Source organism: Salvelinus fontinalis, chromosome 37, assembly GCF_029448725.1.
Source record: "Salvelinus fontinalis isolate EN_2023a chromosome 37, ASM2944872v1, whole genome shotgun sequence".
NCBI classification, from domain to species: Eukaryota; Metazoa; Chordata; class Actinopteri; order Salmoniformes; family Salmonidae; genus Salvelinus; species Salvelinus fontinalis.
In genome coordinates, this window is record NC_074701.1 from 25,851,457 (window position 1) to 25,866,843 (window position 15,387).

At 40.6% G+C, this 15,387-nt stretch overlaps 1 protein-coding gene across 2 annotated transcripts; it reads left to right on the top strand.

The window, feature by feature from the left end:
- Positions 1–59: 59 nt before the first annotated feature.
- LOC129836431 (protein ZNF365-like) lies at positions 60–13,479 on the top strand. Of its 2 annotated transcripts, none has more exons than XM_055902593.1 (5): positions 60–454; positions 7,161–7,951; positions 8,197–8,368; positions 8,841–8,884; positions 9,219–13,479. In XM_055902593.1, exons 2-5 carry the CDS (start codon positions 7,173–7,175, stop codon positions 9,373–9,375), a joined length of 1,152 nt encoding a protein of 383 aa, XP_055758568.1. In that variant the 5' UTR covers positions 60–454; positions 7,161–7,172; the 3' UTR covers positions 9,376–13,479. The 2 variants fall into 2 exon arrangements, with proteins under 2 accessions (XP_055758568.1, XP_055758567.1); XM_055902592.1 differs by having other exon boundaries at positions 61–1,377.
- Positions 13,480–15,387: the final 1,908 nt, after the last annotated feature.

Consider the following 15,387-nt stretch of genomic DNA (forward strand, 5'->3'; position numbering starts at 1 on the left):
ATTTTACCAAGATATGGTCTGATTTTATACCCCGTCTGTCTCAGAGAGTGGTCACGCCGAATTGTGAGCTGCACATTATGGGATGCAAGCAACAATAATAATTCAATGGCCTGACACTTAATAATTTACAATTTCTTATTTATTAACTTAGTTGGCAATTTGTACAGCTACATTACTATTTATTCCATTCAACAAAAACGTATTTTGCGCTGTTATATATGCCATCATGTGCAACGCTGCTGTTCCTTTTCAGTAGCCATTAAACGCGACATTGTAGCAATTTACTAGCAACATTCCATTGATATTTTGTTGCTGATCGTCACTATCTAGTATTCTTTCCCTGTGCAGCTTCCCAGACGCGTCTACTATAACATTTTCAAAAGCGTTCGCAGGACATTTGTGTGCAGGGGGAATTCTAGCTTTTTTTCGGCATGAGACTGTTATTCAAATACAGGTAAACTATATGCACGCGAGATTACATGTATACACAGCTTGAAATAGATAATGTTGTACATTTATTAAACACCATATGGGGCTATGTATCGGTAGGAGCCGCCTGGCTAGCTAGCTAGTCCTGATGAGCCATGCATAGGGTAGGAAGAGATGCTATCAGCGTTAGCTAATAACTAGCCTACATAAAACGTTACCTGTTACATGTACGACATAAGCTGTTGTACACAGTTAATATTGAATGCCGTTATGTATCATTGCTTAGCTAAATACTTAAATTGCATGTGCTTGAGTCTGCTGTCAACCCAGCCTGATCTCATAGACTAGACGTAACATAGTAAACGTATATCTGGGTAATTCAAATTAGTATGATAAGTTTGGTATGCTTACATAAGACCAGGGGGGAAAGTAAGGTGGTCTGGTATGATGTCCCTGAAAATTAATAGTGGGGGTACACCTTACCGGTAAAACATGAGCATATTACAATTGATACATGCCCCCCAAAATAGGCTACTACACCATTATTGAACATTACTGTATGTCAGCTAGAGGTCGACCGATTAATCGGAATGGCCAATTAATTAGGGCCGAGTTCAAGTTTTCATAACAATCGGAAATCGGTATTTTTGGACACCGATTTGGCCGATTTTTTTTTCTTTATTATTATAATTGTTTATTTTTTGACACCTTTATTTAATCTTTATTTAACTAGGCAAGTCAGTTAAGAACAGATTCTTATTTTCAATGACGGCCTAGGAACGGTGGGTTAACTGCCTCGTTCAGGGGTTGAACGACAAATTTTTACCTTGTCAGCTCGGGGGATTCAATCTTGCAACCTTACAGTTAACTAGTCCAACGCTCTAACCACCTGATTACATTGCACTCCACGAGGAGCCTGCCTGTTACTCAAATGCAGTAAAAGCCAAGGTAAGTTGCTTGCTAGCATTAAACGTATCTTATAAAAAACAATCAATCAATCATAATCACTAGTTAACTACACATGGTTGATGATATTACTAGTTTATCTAGCGTGTCCCGCGTTGCATATAATCGATGCGGTGCGTATCGTTGCTCCAATGTGTACCTAACCATAAACATCAATGCCTTTCATAAAATCAATACACAGAAGTATATATTTTTAAACCTGCATATTTAGCTAAAAGAAATCCAGGTTAGCAGGCAATATTAACCAGGTGAAATTGTGTCAATTCTCTTGCGTTCATTGCACGCAGAGTCAGTGTATATGCAACAGTTTGGGCCGCCTAATTTGCCAGAATTTTACGTAATTATGACATAACATTGAAGGCTGTGCAATGTAACAGGAATATTTAGACTTATGGATCCACCCGTTAGATAAAATACGGAACAGTTCCGTATTTCACTGAAAGAATTAACGTCTTGTTTTCGAGATGATAGTTTCCAGATTCGACCATATTAATGACCTAAGGCTCGTATTTCTGTGTGTTATGATGTTATAACTAAGTCTATGATTTCATAGAGCAGTCTGACTGAGCGGTGGTAGGCAGCAGCAGGCTCGTAAGCATTCATTCAAACAGCACTTTCCTGCGTTTTGCCAGAAGCTCTTCGCTGTGCTTCAAGCCTATCAACTCCCGAGATTAGGCTGGTGTAACCGATGTGAAATGGCTAGCTAGTCAGCGGGGTGCGCGCTAATAGCGTTTCAAACGTCACTCGCTCTGAGACTTGGAGTAGTTGTTCCCCTTGCTCTGCAAGGGCTGCGGATTTTGTGGAGCGATGGGTAACGATGCTTCGAGGGTGGCTGTTGTCGATGTGTTCCTGGTTTGAGCCCAGGTAGGGGCGAGGAGAGGGACGGAAGCTATACTGTTGCACTGGCAATACTAAAGTGCCTATAAGAACATCCAATAGTCAAAGGTATATAAAATACAAATGGTATAGAGAAATTTTCCTATAATAACTACAACCTAAAACTTCTTACCTGGGAATATTGAAGACTCGTTAAAAGGAACCACCAGCTTTCATATGTTCTCATGTTCTGAGCAAGGAACATAAACGTTAGCTTTCTTACATGGCACATATTGCACTTTTACTTTCTTCTCCAACACTTTGTTTTTGCATTATTTAAACCAAATTGAACATGTTTCATTATTTATTTGAGGCTAAATGGATTTTATTGATGTTTTATATTAAGTTAAAATAAGTGTTCATTCAGTATTGTTGTAATTGGCATTATTACAAATAAATAAATAAAAATCGGCCGATTAATCGGTATCGGGGTTTTTTGGTACTCCAATAATCGGTATCGGTATCGGCGTTGAAAAAAATCATAATCGGTCGACCTCTAATGTCAGCCTCATGAAAAATTTGCAAATTGAATGGAAACTGGGTGGTATACGCACCAAATTGCGTTGTGGTTTGAGGACACCACTTACATTTTGTCAAGTTGGTGATGAGTGGCTGAGACGCTCACCGACAAAGCGGAGATAAGCGGCCGAGACCGAGGTGCCCATGGACAACAGTGGATGCACCAATTCAGGCTACAAGTGTAGGCCTAATGACAATCGCAGAATGTCATTAAAATACACATACAGTACAAGTCAAAATTTTGGACACACCTACTCATTCAAGGTTTTTTCTTTATTTTTGACCATTTTCTACATTGTAGAATAATAGTGAGGATGTCAAAACTATGAAACACATGAAATCATGTAGTAACCAAAAAAAGGTTAAACAAATCAAAATATAATTTATATTTGAGATTCTTCGAAGTTGCCACCCTTTTGCCTTGATAGCTTTGCACACAGCCAGTTTCATCTGGAATGTTTTTCCAACAGTCTTGAAGGAGTTCCCACTCTGCGCTCCAACTCATCACAAACCATCTCCATTGGTTTCAGGTTGGGTGATTGTGGAGGCTAGGTCATCTGATGCAGCACTTCATCACTCTCCTTGGTCAAATAGCCCTTACACAGCCTGGAGGTGTGTTTTGGGTCATTGTCCTGTTGAAAAACAAATTATAGTCCCACTAAGCGCAAACCAGATGGGATAGCGTATCACTGCACAATTCTGTGGTAGCCATGCTGGTTAAGTGTGCCTTGAATTCTAAACAAATCACAAACAGTGTCACCAGCAAAGCAACCCCACACCATCACACCTCCTCCTCCGTGCTTCATGGTGGGAACCACACATGCAGAGATCATCCGTTCACCTAATCTGCGTCTCACAAAGACATGGCAGTTGGAACCAAAAATCTAAAATAATAACTCCTCAAACCAAAGGAACGATTTCCACCGGTCTAATGTCCATTGCTCGTGTTTATTGGGCCAGGCAAGTGTCTTCTTATTGGTGTCCTTTAGTAGTGGTTTCTTTGCAACAATTTGACCATGAAGGCCTGCTTCACACATTCTTTGAACAGTTGATGTTGAGATGTGTCTGTTACTTGAACTCTGTGAAGCATTTATTTGGGCTGCAATTTCTGATGCTGGTAACTCTAATGAACTTATCCTCGGCAGCAGAGTATTCCTTTCCTGTGGCAGTCCTCATGAGAGCCAGTTTCATCAAATCGCTCGATGGTTTTTGAGACTGCACTTGAAGAAAAGTTCAAAGTTCTTTTAATGTTCCGTATTGACTGACCTTCATTGCATAAAGTAATAATGGACTGTCATTTCTCTTTGCTTATTTAAGCTGTTCTTTTCATAGTGTATACTTCGTTTTTAACCAAATATGGCTCTCAAATGCATAAAGAAGGAAAGAAATTCCACAAATTAACTTAACAAGGCACACCCGTTAATTGAAATGCATTTCAGGTGACAACCTCATGAAACTGGTTGAGAGAATCCCAAGAGTATGCAAAACTGTCAAGGCAAAGGGAGGCTACTTTGAAGAATCTCAAATATATTTTGATTTGTTTAACACCTTTTTGGTTACATGATTCCGTATGTGTTATTTCATAGTTTGTCTTCACTATTATTCTGCAATGTAGAAAATAGTAAAAAATAAAGTGCATTCGGAAAGTATTCATACCTTCACTTTCCATACTTTGTTACAGCCTTATTCTAACATTGATTAAATTGTTAATTTTTACCCCTAATCAATCTACACACAATACCCCATAATGACAAATCAAAAACAGGTTTTACAATAAAATAAAATGAATGGAAATATCACATTTACGTAAGTATACAGACCCTTTACTCAGTACTTTGTTGAAGCACCTTTGGTAGCAACTAAAGCCTTGAGTCTTCTTGGGTATGACTTTACAAGATTGGCACACCTGTATCTGGGGAGTTTCTCCCATTCTTCTCTGCAAATCTTCTCAAGCTTGGTCAGGTTGGATGGGGAGCGTCGCTGCACAGCTATTTTCAGATCACACCAGAGACGTTATATTGGGTTCAGGTCTGGGCTCTGGCTGGGCCACTCAAGGACATAGACTTTTCCCGGAGTCACTCCTGCGTTGTCTTGGCTGTATGCTTAGGGTCGTTGTCCTGTTGGAAGGTGAACCTTCACCCCAGTCTGAGGTCCTGAGAGCTCTGGAGCAGGTTTTCATCAAGGATCACTATACTTTGCTCCGTTCATCTTTCCCTCAATCCTGACTAGTCTCCGAATCCCTTCCGCTAAAAAACCTCCCCACAGCATGATGCTACCACCACGCTTCACCGTAGGGATGGTGCCAGGTTTCCTCCAGACGTTACGCTTGGCATTCAGGCCATAGAGTTCAATCTTGGTTTCATCAGACCAGAGAATTTTCTTTCTCATGGTCTGAGTGTCCTTTAGGTGCCTTTGGCTGTCATGTGCCTTTTATTGAGGAGTGGCTTCTGTCTGGCCACTCTACCATAAATGCCTGATTGGTGGAGTGCTGCAGATAGTTGTCATTCTGGAAGGTTCTCCCATCTCGTCTTGGTGGTTCCAAACTCCTTCCATTTAAGACTGATGGAGGCCACTGTGTTCTTCAATGCTGCAGAAAGTTTTGGTACCCTTCCCCAGATCTGTGCCTCGACACAATCCTGTCTCTGAGCTCTATGGACAATTCCTTCAACCTCATGGCTTGGTTTTTGCCCTGACATGCCCTGTCAACTGTTAGACCTTTATATAGACAGATTTGTGCCTTTCCAAATCATGTCCAATCAATTGAATGGCCAGAAACAAAGTGCTTTCTTCTGAAACTTGTCAGTCTACTCTTGTTCTGAGAAATGAAGGCTATTCCATGTGAGAAATTGCCAAGAAACTGAAGATCTCGTACAAGGCTGTGTACTACTCCCTTCATAGAACTGTGCAAACTGTCTCTAAGCTGAATAGAAAGAGTGGGAAGCCCCGGTGCACAACTGAGCAAGAGGACAAGTACATTAGTCTCAAGTTTGAGAAACAGACGCCTCACAAGTCCTCAACTGGCAGCTTCATTAAATAGTATCCGTAGGACACCAGTCTCAACGTCAACAGTGAAGAGGCGACTCCGGGATGCTGGCCTTCTAGGCAGAGTTCCTCTGTTTTTTTGCCCATCTTTTCTTTTTATTGGCCAGTCTGAGATATGGCTTTTTCTTTGCAACTCTGCCTAGAAGGCCAGCATCCTGGTGTCGCCTCTTCACTGTTGACGTTGAGACGGATTCTGACACTCTTTTTATTCAGCAAAATTCTTAACTTAGGCTACTGTTTGTTCAATTATCTTATTGGCACCAGCGGAGAACATCGGGCATGTTCCCGGTGAGTGTGCATATTCACTGTCTTTATTATTGTCTCAGTGACACTTTTTTTGGACAAATATTTCATCCTCCAGGTTAGATGGACGTGATATGGTATTTGTCTCCCTCTTTCGTAGTCCGGCTATATAGATTGGACATTGTTTTTATTGATATGTTTGTCAATGTCAGCAGAGTAGGCTACCCTGTAATTTTTGTAGTATTAAAAAAAAATGGGTGTCTCGTACCGGTAAGAAATGTAAATCTACTTTTACCCCTGCATTAGACAGATCAGTACTTAAGACAAAAACAAAAGTAGGGGATTGGTGGGTATATATAGTTAACGTCTAGCAACCCAATGGTTGCGAGTTCAACTCTCATCACGGACAACGTTAGCATTTAAACTTTTCAGCTACTTACTACTTTTTTATCTACTTTGCAATTACTTAGCATGTTAGCTAACCCTTCTCCTAACCCTAACCGTAAACCTTTTCTCTAACCCTTCCCTTAACCTAACTCCTAAACTTAACCCCGATTTCAAACTCCTAGACTAGGTCAAGTTAGCCAGCTAGCTAACGTTAGCCAACTAGTCACCTAGCTAGAATTTGTAACATACCATACGTTTTGCAAATTCGTAACATAATACGAATTGTAATATGTAACAAATGAATACAAACAAATCGCAACATATATACTAAATGGAGTGTCTCGGATTTACATACAGAATAATATGAAATGCTCAGACCAGGTAACAGCAACCCATATTACTGTCACTGTCATCTGTTGTGGATGGGGATCTGCAGGCCTTTTTATTTTACGAAGGTATTTGTCGGTTAGGTGACATTGATTGAAGAGCATTTTTATAGGGACAAACATAGTCAATGGTTTTGATTCAAACAAATGTAGGATTGATTTGATAGCATAGCCTACTATAATATGAATATTAATCCATTGCAGTAATATAGCTGAGTGCTGTATGCATGATGTGTTAGCCTTATCATAAGTCTGCTGTAGTTGGATTACTTATATCAAAGTCATATCAGCCATTATGTGTTTGGCTTCCAGGTCGTAGGTGAAATGCAGCAGAACGTATGTGCCAGGAGGACCTCTCTCTTCACTGTAAATGGGCAGGCTTGTGGGGCATCTGCTGACCACCAGCTCCCATTCAGGTGCCCTCGGTGTGGGGAGCATAAGAGGTTCCGTAGTCTGGCCTCCTTGAGAGCCCACCTGGAATACAGCCACAGCTACTACCACACCATGCACGAGCTGAGCCTTCTGACCCTCAGGGGGCATTCTCACCCAGAGAGAGCCCTGCACGGACGCTCCCTGAGTGACACACAAGAGGTCACTATCTGCATAGAGAGGTGTCGTATGCCTAGTGTGGGGACACAGGCAGCTGAGGAGATAAAGACTGAGAATGAAGAGGAGGATGATGAGGAGGAAGAACCCAGTAAAGATGGTCTCAAAATCCACAAGTCCAGCCCTGGGACAGATCATATCCCTTCCCCCTTTCCATTTGATGAACCTCCAGACCCAGGCAGCAAGCTTGAGGTAGTGTTTCCAGAGCGGAATGTCTGTACCGAGGCAATGTCGCTCCGGCGCAGGCTGGCCAAGGTCCTACGGGCGGTGGACAGCACCATGCAGAGGAGGCTGCACAGGGTCAGCACGGAGCTTGCCAAGACGGACACAGAGCTGCTGTGTGAGCGTGCCCTCTCCCAGCACCTGGCGCAGGAGAGGCAGGAGGTACAGGAGAAGGAGAGGGCGCTGAGCGGGCAGGTGGACGTAGCCGTGATGGTGATTGCCACGCTGAAGAAGCAGCTGAAGGAGTCAGAGTACGAGCTGGAGAGGCGAGAACAGTGAGTGTCTGAGCCAGTAACTCAATCTTAACCTAAACCTTTCCTGACTGTATTTTTAGTCACAATCTTAACCATGACTTCAAATGGCGCACAACAGTTACCAATACACTAATCTGGTAACTCCTTATATTGTTGCTGTTGCAAGTGGAGTAAGACTAATCATTGCAGTAGCAACATTCGTTAGTATGTTACTAGCTACTCTCCTCATTGCTCCCTTCATGTTTTCAATTTGTATGTTTTTTTAGAGAAGTCATCACCATTCAGAATTTCCTGCAGGCTGCCACCCATCATGAGATATGTGGTAAAGTTCGGATCCAACATTTCATTGAGAACCTGCTCAAACGCATCGCCCTGGCTGAGAGGTTACTGGAGTACTATCAGAGCTCCCCCAGTCCACCAAACTACACAGATTACATGGTACTGTACAATATCAAGCCTTTTCCCCTACTACTGATGGCAATATGTTTACAATGGCAGATATCTTTTCTGTGGTAGCTGTTATTATATTTTTGGTTTTACACTTGTCATGCATGGCCATGGAAAGACTGTCAGGGAGAGAGTAGAAGGTATCATAATTGTTACACATTTGAACCCTCGTTAGAACTGTTGATCCTAATTGGCATCCCAGATTCAGTTTCGGAAATGAGAAGAATCAGAATCACCTTTATTTGCCAAATACATTTGCCTATACAGGAATTTGAAATGGTGCTGTCACAATAAACAGAATATACAGACAGCCTATTGAAATGTGTTTTCTTCCTCCTTCCCTACCGATCTAAAAAAGGGAAACATGATAGTTTACCAAACATTTCAGAACTGGATAATATAAGCTTTTGAGCTTGGGTGTAAACAGTAGAAATACCTGACATCCTTTTCATCTCCCCTGCAGCGCCAGACAGCTGAAAACAGACCTCATAGAATCCCCAAAAGCAGGCAAGTTTGTGAACTAGATCTTTTTACTGTTGATATACTGTACATTATCTACACTTTCCATAGTAGGTCCTTGTGTTTTTGGCCATGGCTTAGTGTCTCACTTTGATTATAATCCTACATTTCCAGTTTCAAAGGTAAGTACATGGTTACATATAAATTATGCATAGGGTTCCCTTGTCGCCAATGAGATTTTGTCAGCCTCATTCATTAGTAATGATTCTACACGTGAGACGTTTTATCTTCTCCACTAATCCTGAGTCTGTCATCGTTGCCTGCTGTTTGTTGAAGCATTGGTTTCGTGTCTGACGTTTGTTGAGCTGTCCTCTGATTCTAGGTCAGCGGGTTGTCAGCTGTCACAGGCCTGTCCCCAGGAAGGTAGAACGCACCGCTCCCAGTTAGGGCGGAAAGTGGGCCACTCTGGCTACTTCAGAACTGATCGCAGAGATGAAGTCTTGACCCAGTGCAGCAGATCAGCTGGATTTGTGGAATAGGTAACCTGACCAGGGCCGACAAATGAATGTATATAGGATATGTATTTACTCAATGTATAGCTAATACTGAGCAGGGTTGCATCAAAGTCTTTATGTCCATGTGTACGCTGGTTTTTGCTCCATTCTCAAATCTTATTTTGTCACATGCTTCGTAAACAACAGGTGTAGGCTAACAGTGCATTGCTTACTTATGGGCCCTTCCCAAAAATGCAGAGGAAAAAAAAGAGAAATAATAGAAAAATGTATTAATACACAATGAGTAACAATAACTTGGCTATATACACGGGGTACCAGTACTGGGTCTATTTCCAAGGGTACAATGTAATTGATGTAGATATGTACATATAGGTATGGATAAAGTGTCTACGCAACAGGATAGATGATAAACGGTAGCAGAGGTGTATGTGATGAGCGCAAAAAGGATCAATGCAAATAATCAATAGCTACCTGGACTAACTATTTAACTAACTATTTAGCTGTCTTATGGTTTGGGTTAGAAGTTGTTCAGGGTCCTGTTGGTTCCAGACTTGCCGTGTGGTAGCAGAGAAAACAATCTGACTTGGGTGGCTGGAGTCTATGACAATTGTTAGGGCCTTCCTCTAACACCGCCTGGTATAGAGGTTCTAGATGGCAGGGAGGTCGGCCCCAGTGATGTACTGGGATGTACGCACTACCCTCTGTATCGCTTTGTGGTCAGATGCCAAGCAGTTGCCATACCAAGCAGTGATGCAGCCAGTCAAGATGCTCTCAATGGTGCAGCTGTAGAACTTTTTGAGGGTCTGAGGGCCCTTGCCGAATCTTTTCAGCCTCCTGAGGGGGAAGAGGTGTTGTCTTGCCTTCTTCACGACTGTGTTGGTGTGTATGGACCATGATAATTCCTTAGTGATGTGGACACCGAGGAACTTGAAGCTCTTGGCCCGCTAGGTTGTCTCATCGTTGTCGGTGATCAGGTCAACCACTGTCGTGTCATCAGCAAACTTAATATTGGAGTTGGGCGCGGCCACGTAGTCGTGGGTGAACAGGGAGTACAGGAGGGGACTAAACATGCACCCCTGAGTGGCCCCTGTATTGAGGGTCAGCATGGCAGATGTGTTGTTGCCTACCCTCACCACCTGGGGGTGGCCCGTCAGGAAGTCAATCCAGTTGCAGGGGGAGGTGTTCAGTCCCAGGGACCTGAGCTTAGTGATGAGCTTGGAGGGTTCTATGGTGTTGTCCGCTGATCTGTAGTCAATGAAGTCTCTGTCCTAGAGGCTACTACTGTCCTAGTTGCAACTTTTGAAGTACTGTAGTAACTTGATGGATAGGTATTTCTGATCCTTATTGTTTTTCTTTTACTTAGTATTAAGTCATACTGTTGATTAGTGTCGATCTAAGAAAACACAATGTTTAAAAACAATGTTTTTACTAGATGGTGGAATTGTTAAAAACCAGCATACTATGGCCTCCAAGGGCACAAAACAGCTGATACAAAGTAGTATTTTATTCCAGCCCAGGTATACTGCGCTTCTGCACCTAACCGTATATATTAGTGTAATTAAATGATTCACAAATCATATAGTGTACATTAGGCCTAGGTTTGTGAACTGAGGAACAGTAGTGAGTTCCAGTAGACGTCTATGAAATGAAAACATCCTGGCGCCTGAGAATGCAGCTGTGTCTGACAAGCACAGAGCCTAAAGCTGTGCTCGTCAACAACAGGATGATCATGCTTGCCATGTCATATTTCATAACAGGCGTTAAGGTTCCATATCACGTTCTTCTTTTTTAATATACAGAGATGCATACTTTGAATTAAAGGCCTGAGATTTTTTCCATCAACCAAAACACTTTGATCTGGTAGGTCAGAGGCAGTTTTTTGTTTCAGGCCTAACAAGCACGCATATTAAAAAAAAAAAAAAAAAAATTTTAAATTGAGGTGTGAAGGGTCATTCTTTCTCGTGTAAAAATAAATGGAAACTAGATGAATGAAGCAAAATATAAATTTGGTATCACTTTACTTGACACCCAGTGTCATAACACAGTCATAATGTCATAAAAGCTGACATAACTTGTCATAATGTGGTCATAACACTGTCATGACCCATATATTTACACCTGTTGTGACATATTGCGTTATTCAAATTAGTTTTAACCTGCCAAGAAGTTTCCTTTAGTTTGAAAGTTTGTTTCTTAAATCCTTTGTTGTTATAAATTCTTTACAGTCATGTTTTTTCATCAAATACACTTTGACAATTTCATGAAGCATTATGTGCATCCTGTGTCACTTTACTTGGACTAAGAAAACACACTTTATGACACTGTCAAAAAGCATTATGACCATCAAACTCATATAAGCCAGATAGGCCTATCACGTACATTACCTTATATCAGGCATCAGTCAAAACGTAGGTGTCTTGTCCTGCCCCTGAAATCTGCTCCTGCATCCATCCCAGTCATCATCAACAGAGCATTGTTGTAGGTGCATGTCTGACATCAATGTGTGCGCAATTACAATGATCATTTTGATATGTTCAATTAAAAAACACACATATATACTGTTGACATGTATGCTAGGGTGTAATGGAATGTTTTGCCTTATGTGGTGGGTTTTGACACTTATGTAGGTGTCATAACTAGCTATAAAATAACGCAATATACAGTGCATTCAGAAACTATTCAGACCCCTTGACTTTTTCCATATTTTGTCACTTTACAGCCTTATTCTGGGGTATTGTGAGTAGATAGATGAGGAAAACATGTAATCAATTTTAGAATAAGGCTGTAACGTAAACTTTTAGGGAAAAGTCAAGTGGTCTGAATACTTTCCGAATGCACTGTATGTTACAACAGGTCTAAATATGTCATGACAGTGTTATGACATGGTTATGATCGTGTTATGACACTGGGTGTCAAGTAAAATGTTAGTGTACATTTGAATGAAATCCTGTTTTATGAAATCATGCATCCTAATTTGCTGTAATGTAGTAGTATCTATGTTTACAAGTCGTTGTACTCCAAGCCATGAGACTATATTAGAAAGAAATCAAAATAAAACATATCTCTTTGGTATTTGTTGTAATTGTATGTTTTGTTAATGGTGTTGATATTTGTATACAGCTACTGGATGTCTCAAAGTGAAATATAGTTTTATGGGGAAATGCATGAATGCAATGTAGCAAATGCATGAATATATCCAATCTTTTTATAGTTACTGTTATTTACATGGTGCTGCTGTATAGACCATGGTTGAAGTCTAAATTCTGAAAAATAATTTTATTTTCAAAATGGAACTCCTGAATTGACATAGCTGTATAGTTACATTTACGTTTAGAGGCGAAAGAAACGCACACCTATTTAGGCAAGATGCTGGCTAGCGGAGTAGAACACTTGAAAATTAAAGGACACTCTAGGAGCTCAGATGCAATAATTTAATAACCAACGTTTCGACAGCCAAGCTGTCTTCATCAGGGTATAATGACAAACACTGCGGGATGACTCGTTTATATAGTGTCAAAGGACACACAGGTGTCTATAATCATGGACGGGTGTGGCCTGATATCAATGGTTAATTCTCAGATATAAAGATACCAAAACATGAATGGATAGCATAGGATCATAGATACAATTTGGCTACATTTCTGTAATTTAGCAAACGTTCTTTTTTGAAAGTAATTTGCATTAGGTGCATAGCTATTGTCTATTGTGAGAGCATGCTCCTTATATAGCAAATGCATTATGTACTTTTGTAGCAGAACAAGGTATATTTTAATGGCAACAGAGTTGCACAATTGAGTAAAGAGCACTTTGGGGCTTATGGGTCTCCTAAGGAGATTGTTGCTAGCACTAGACAATCAGAAAGAGACAGGAGGATTCAGGTATTGAATATGACCAGAGATAAAGTTAGTTTAATTATGTGTTACTGTTATATTTCAAGTCTGGTCTCCCTGGTTTATGTTTGCAGGTAGGTGGGTTTATTTGCAAGAATATTATCTTGTTTTGTGCCTTCACTTGAAACACTGTAGTCTAACACTGTGCAAAATGCAATACTGTGAACAATTATACTACTTTTGTTTAAACTTGATGGTTTGATGTGTGACATGAAGATTAAAGAACAAATTACTCAAACTTTTGTTTTCAGATGTGAAAATGATTGATTTCCTGTGTACATAGGGAGAACAACCATATGTTCTGTAGTTTTTGTAGTGTGGATTTATTTCTGTCTTTTCAGTCATCTTTTGTGACATTTAGAGATTCAAGAGCAGTATTGATGGTGGGATATTAAGCTACTACTGTACTTGAAACACCATATTACTCTACATCAGTAAAGCACTTAAGCATGATCATTCACAGAAGTGTATAGAGTGGAAATTGAAATCTTTCATCCGTCATGCAAATCTGTGAGTAGTTTAAAGGTTGGAGATGGAGAGAACAGGCTAGTCTTGTTGAGAATTAATAGGTCGCTCTCATTTCATTTGAGCAGTGCGTCACAAAATACTGTTCATTTGACGTCAGCCCTTTGTCCAGTGCCCTTTCATATTCTGTGTGTAGTGGTTGGAGCTTTGGTCATCCATGCACACCAAGGCGTGTGTGTGTGTGTGTGTGTGTGTGTGTGTGTGTGTGTGTCTGTGTGTGTGTGTGTGTGTGTGTGTGTGTGTGTGTGTGTGTGTGTGTGTGTGTGTGTGTGTGTGTGTGTGTGTGTGTGTGTGTGTGTGTGTGTGTGTGTGTGTGTGTGTGTGTGTGTATAATGAGCTGTCACATGAAATAACAAAAATGAATGTATGAGCTGTTTTAATTGTTAAATGACCACAATAGTGTGCAATTAGGAGGCATTGGGAAGTCATAATTATTCCAAGTTGATGTCCATTTATCAGAACATATTATTTGGGAATATATAAAAACATATCCTATAACAGGATTTCCCAAACCTGGTCCTGGAGCCCCCCTTGGTGCACGTTTAGTTTTTTGCCCTAGCACTACACAGCTGATTAAAACTCATCATTGAGCTTTGATTATTTGAATCAGCTGTGTATAGGGCAAAAAAATAGTTTGGGTGACCCAGGACCGAGTTTCGGAAGCCTTGGCCTGTAACACACAAATGCCTGTTTTTGGAAGTGCCACATAAACATGCAATACTCACTGGTGCCCACTAAGTGTCTCCCCTGCTACAGTTATAATAATGTACCTGACTAGCAAAGATTGTTAGGAGGGTATGGGTACGAGTATAACAAAGATTTTTGGTAGATTGTGAAAACCTGAAATTAAATATCCAAAATGTTACATAAAAATATATATCCATCCCCCTTCTTTGAGTGACAGAAATTTGAGTAAGAGAGTTTTGCCCATAAAATCATATAGCATGCACTGTAGTTGCTACATTGTAATTGCAATACTGTCAACATTGAGAGAACATAATAAGACAGGATTCATGGTAGGCAAGTCCTTTGTAGACTTTTTCTATTTGATTAATATCTGTCTACTCTACACTGTTTCTAATTGAACTCTTGAATGCCCTATAATTGTTGATCCATTCACAAAACTGCATTTTGAATAAGATTCTTATGAGGGGCTGCTTTGTCCCTTTTGGGGGGGCAATTGGTGCGACAGTCCCCTCTCCTTTCTCTCAGTTCCCATGAAAAGGTTGGCAAGTTCAAAATCTCATAATGAATGAAAGTGTTGTAGATGGATCATAGAAAAGAGAAAGAAAAAAACTTTGCAATTGTCCAGGCAGGAAGTTCACAGGTCAGGGTGAGATCTTTAAAATCTGTGGGGATGGCTGTAGGCCTGGTGCAGAATGAATGAATGAATGATATGATCCTCCTAGACTTACACACTGTATCTCTCATCGAAAACTAGTGTTTGGAAAATGACAGCTCACAACTGGCTTGTTCTCAACACAATACACAACACTGATATGGTAGAGATGAGCAATACTTACATTTTGTGTTGTCATCATTAAAACGATGTGGACATTTTGTTAATTGTTGCATAATGGATGCAGTGGATTCTTCGCTGATGTCAACCTCTATGCATCAG